The 3,208-nt window shown below is 39.8% G+C and overlaps 1 protein-coding gene across 1 annotated transcript; it reads left to right on the top strand.

The window, feature by feature from the left end:
- Positions 1 to 1,821: 1,821 nt before the first annotated feature.
- Positions 1,822 to 2,563, top strand: LOC114498967 (60S ribosomal protein L18-like). Its single transcript, XM_036029995.1, is given in 2 exon segments — positions 1,822 to 2,061; positions 2,064 to 2,563. Coding segments are annotated over 2 exon segments (522 nt in total). The 5' UTR covers positions 1,822 to 2,039.
- Positions 2,564 to 3,208: the final 645 nt, after the last annotated feature.

Here is a 3,208-nt window from a genome sequence, read left to right as displayed (position 1 = left end):
ATATTGAAGGAGTCACCAGTTCAATTCCCAGTCAGGGCAAATGCCTAGGTAGCATGCAAGGCCCCAGGCTGGGAGTGTGTGAGAGGCAACCAATGGATATTTCTCACACATTGTTGTTTTTCTCCTTCTCTTTCTCCTTCCTTCTTCCCCTCTCTAAAAAATAAACGAAATCTTAAAAGGAAAAGATTAAAAATATGAACATAAAAATGACAATAAATACATATCTATCAACAATTGAAACTAAAAATCAAAATGAACAAGCAGAACAGACACAGACTCTTAGAGAACATTTTGAAAGTTGCAAGATGGGAGGGGTGTTGAGGGGTGGGTGAAAAGGATTAAGAAGTACAAATTGGTTGTTACAAAATAGCCATGGGGATGTAAACTACAACATAGGGAATATAGTCAATAATATTCTAATAACTGTGTGGTGTCAGATGGGTGCAAAATTTGTCAGGATTATCACTTATAAGTGATAATGTTTAATCAATAGTGTGTACAGCTGAAACTATATAAAAATGTGTGTCAACTGTAATTGAAAATTTTTTAAATGATTGAAATTTTTTTAAAAATTAAAGGGGAATAAGGGCCACAGTGAGGGTAGGAAACAAGTACATTAAGCCAAAAGGCTATTATTATCTTCAGTTTCAATGAAGAATCAAAGAAAATAGATCATGAGTCTTTATAAACTTGTAGTGCAGACTTTTTGGAGGAAGAAAATCAGCAGGAATCAAGAGCAGTGAGGCTTCCAGGTTGTAGAAGGTGATGAGCTCTGGCCACATATGAGAGGAAATATACAGGGATGGGCAAATGTAGGTTCATATGGGAAATACAATAATTAATAATAATACAACAATAAACTCTGTTTCATGTACTCACAACTGTAAACCTACTTTTTCCAACCCCTCTGTGCATATATAAGCACATATTCCTCCATAGTTGCTCGTTACCCCAACAGAGTCCTCAGATCATTTATGTGAATGGAACAGGAAGGAATAAATTAAAAAGTTTGTTCCTTTTTGTTACAAAAAAAACTAATCTTTAATTGGGAAATGGCTCTGTAGAAATTGCTCAATAAACCTATCCTTTTCTTCCACTTTACTCTTACCTACTCTCTGTGAAAACTGAATCAAGTCAGAAGGGTTTCTGGACTTCTGTGATACCTATATTAGGCTGAGAGACTCAATGGCAGAGAGACTCCTGGGCCAAGAGGAAGGAAAAGGCAACCCAGAGGAAGATAAGCCATACTTCTCAGGGTGTCTGTGGCAATGGGTACATGTAGTACAGGGGAAGAATGTAACAGTGAGCCAGGGCAGATGGGTGAGAAAGAGGTCTGGCATAGGAGGGTGAGATACTCCCAGAAGTTTGGGAGTAGTAGAGAATAAGAGAGAACATGAGATTCAAATAAAAGTTAACATGAATTTTTAAAATACATTTTATAGATTATGCTATTATAGTTCCATTTCCCCCCTTCACTTGGCTCCACCCTGCACACCCTCTCTCACCCACATCCCCCCCTTTAGTTCATGTCCATGTGTCATACATTCTTTAGTTTCTACATTTCCCATACTATTCTTGCCCTCCCCCTGTCTTATTTTCTACCTACCATCTATGCTACTTATTCTGTGTACCTTTCCCCCTCTCTCCTCCTCCCACTCCCCTGTTGCTAACCCCTGATGTGATCTCCATTTCTGTGGTTCTGTTCCTGTTCTAGTTGTTTCCTTAGTTTGTTTTCATTTTTGATTTAGGTGTGGTTGTTAGTAATTGTGAGTTTGCTATAATTTTACTATACATGTGTTTTATCTTTTTCTTAGATAAGTCCCTTTAACATTTCATATAATAAGGGCTTGGTGAGAACTATGTGAGATGTGAGTAAAGATTAGAATTCTTATTTGGAATGTCTTCCGTAGCCTCATAACTCTGAGCTGATTCTCTGGAGACTCTGATTCATTGGTGTTACAGGTATCACTTTTTCTAAGGAAGTTATTCAAGGGAAACAGTACCAATAGCAATAACAGGAGCAAAATAACAGTGCTATTATGGGAGTCAGCATCTACCACAACAAAGAAAGGTTTGGTGCAAGAAGTCCAAGAGCCAGGACATCAGCTTAAGGCTGTTGGTGAAGCTATACAGGTTTCTGAGAGAACAAACCAACACCACCTTCAACCAGGTGGTGCTGAAGAGGTTGTTCCTGAGTCACCCCAACTGGCCATCTCTGTCCCTTTCCCAGATGATCTGGAAGATGAAGCATCCTGGCCAGGAGGGCAAAACTGCTGCAATTGTAGAGACTATAAGCTGTAGCATACATGTCCAGGAGGTGCCCAAACTGAAAGTGTGTATACTTTATGTGAGCAGCCATTCCTGGAGCCGCATCCTCAAGGTTGGGGGCCAGATCCTCACCTTTGACCAGCTGGCTCTGGATTCCCTCAAAGGCTGTAGCGCCATCTTGCTTTCTGGTCCTCACAAGGGTGGAGAGGTTTACAGGCCATTTTGGCAAGGCCCCAGAACCCCTCACAGCCACACCAAACTCTACATCCAATCCAAGATGCTACTTGGTTATTAAAAAGTCTTGGGATGCTGAAAAAAAATAAGTGTTGAATTAAGATGGTAATTATGAGGAAAGAATAGGTTTGAATCTCAGCTTTGACATTTTCTAGTTGTGGGACATTGGACAAGTCACTTAAGTTCTCTGAACCTCAGTTTCTTCATCTGTAAAATGTATAATTTATTCTTTTTCCAGTGTTTTTTTCAATACTTCCAAGCAATTCTCCACTCCTCAGTAGACACTGACCAGGTAGGCTACAATTTAATTCCATTCTAACACTGTCTACCTGGAGATAGTGTCAGATCCCACAGGTTAAGGGCTCAGTCCTATAAGACTGTGAAGAAAGTTAAGTTGCGTCTATGACACCCCCCTACCCTCTTTAGATGACAATAGCAGGTCCAGGTCACCTATGCCTCTCTGATTACATGGCTATAAGTCTGACCTCTATAAGGCCACTTAAAACATGATAGCTGACTTTCTCAAAGAGAACAAGTGAAAGAGTGTCAGTAAGAGAAGTCACAAACTTTTATAATCTAATTTTGGAAGGCCTATACCAGCAATGTTCTTGTGTTCAATTCATTAAAAGAAAATCTGTAGTGAACCAGGATGCAGGCTCTCAACAAGCACTGAATCTGCTGGCACCTTGATCTTGGACTTCCCAGT

The sequence above is a fragment of the Phyllostomus discolor genome, chromosome 6, assembly GCF_004126475.2.
Source record: "Phyllostomus discolor isolate MPI-MPIP mPhyDis1 chromosome 6, mPhyDis1.pri.v3, whole genome shotgun sequence".
NCBI lineage: Eukaryota > Metazoa > Chordata > Mammalia > Chiroptera > Phyllostomidae > Phyllostomus > Phyllostomus discolor.
This window is presented reverse-complemented; position numbering and strand designations above follow the sequence as displayed.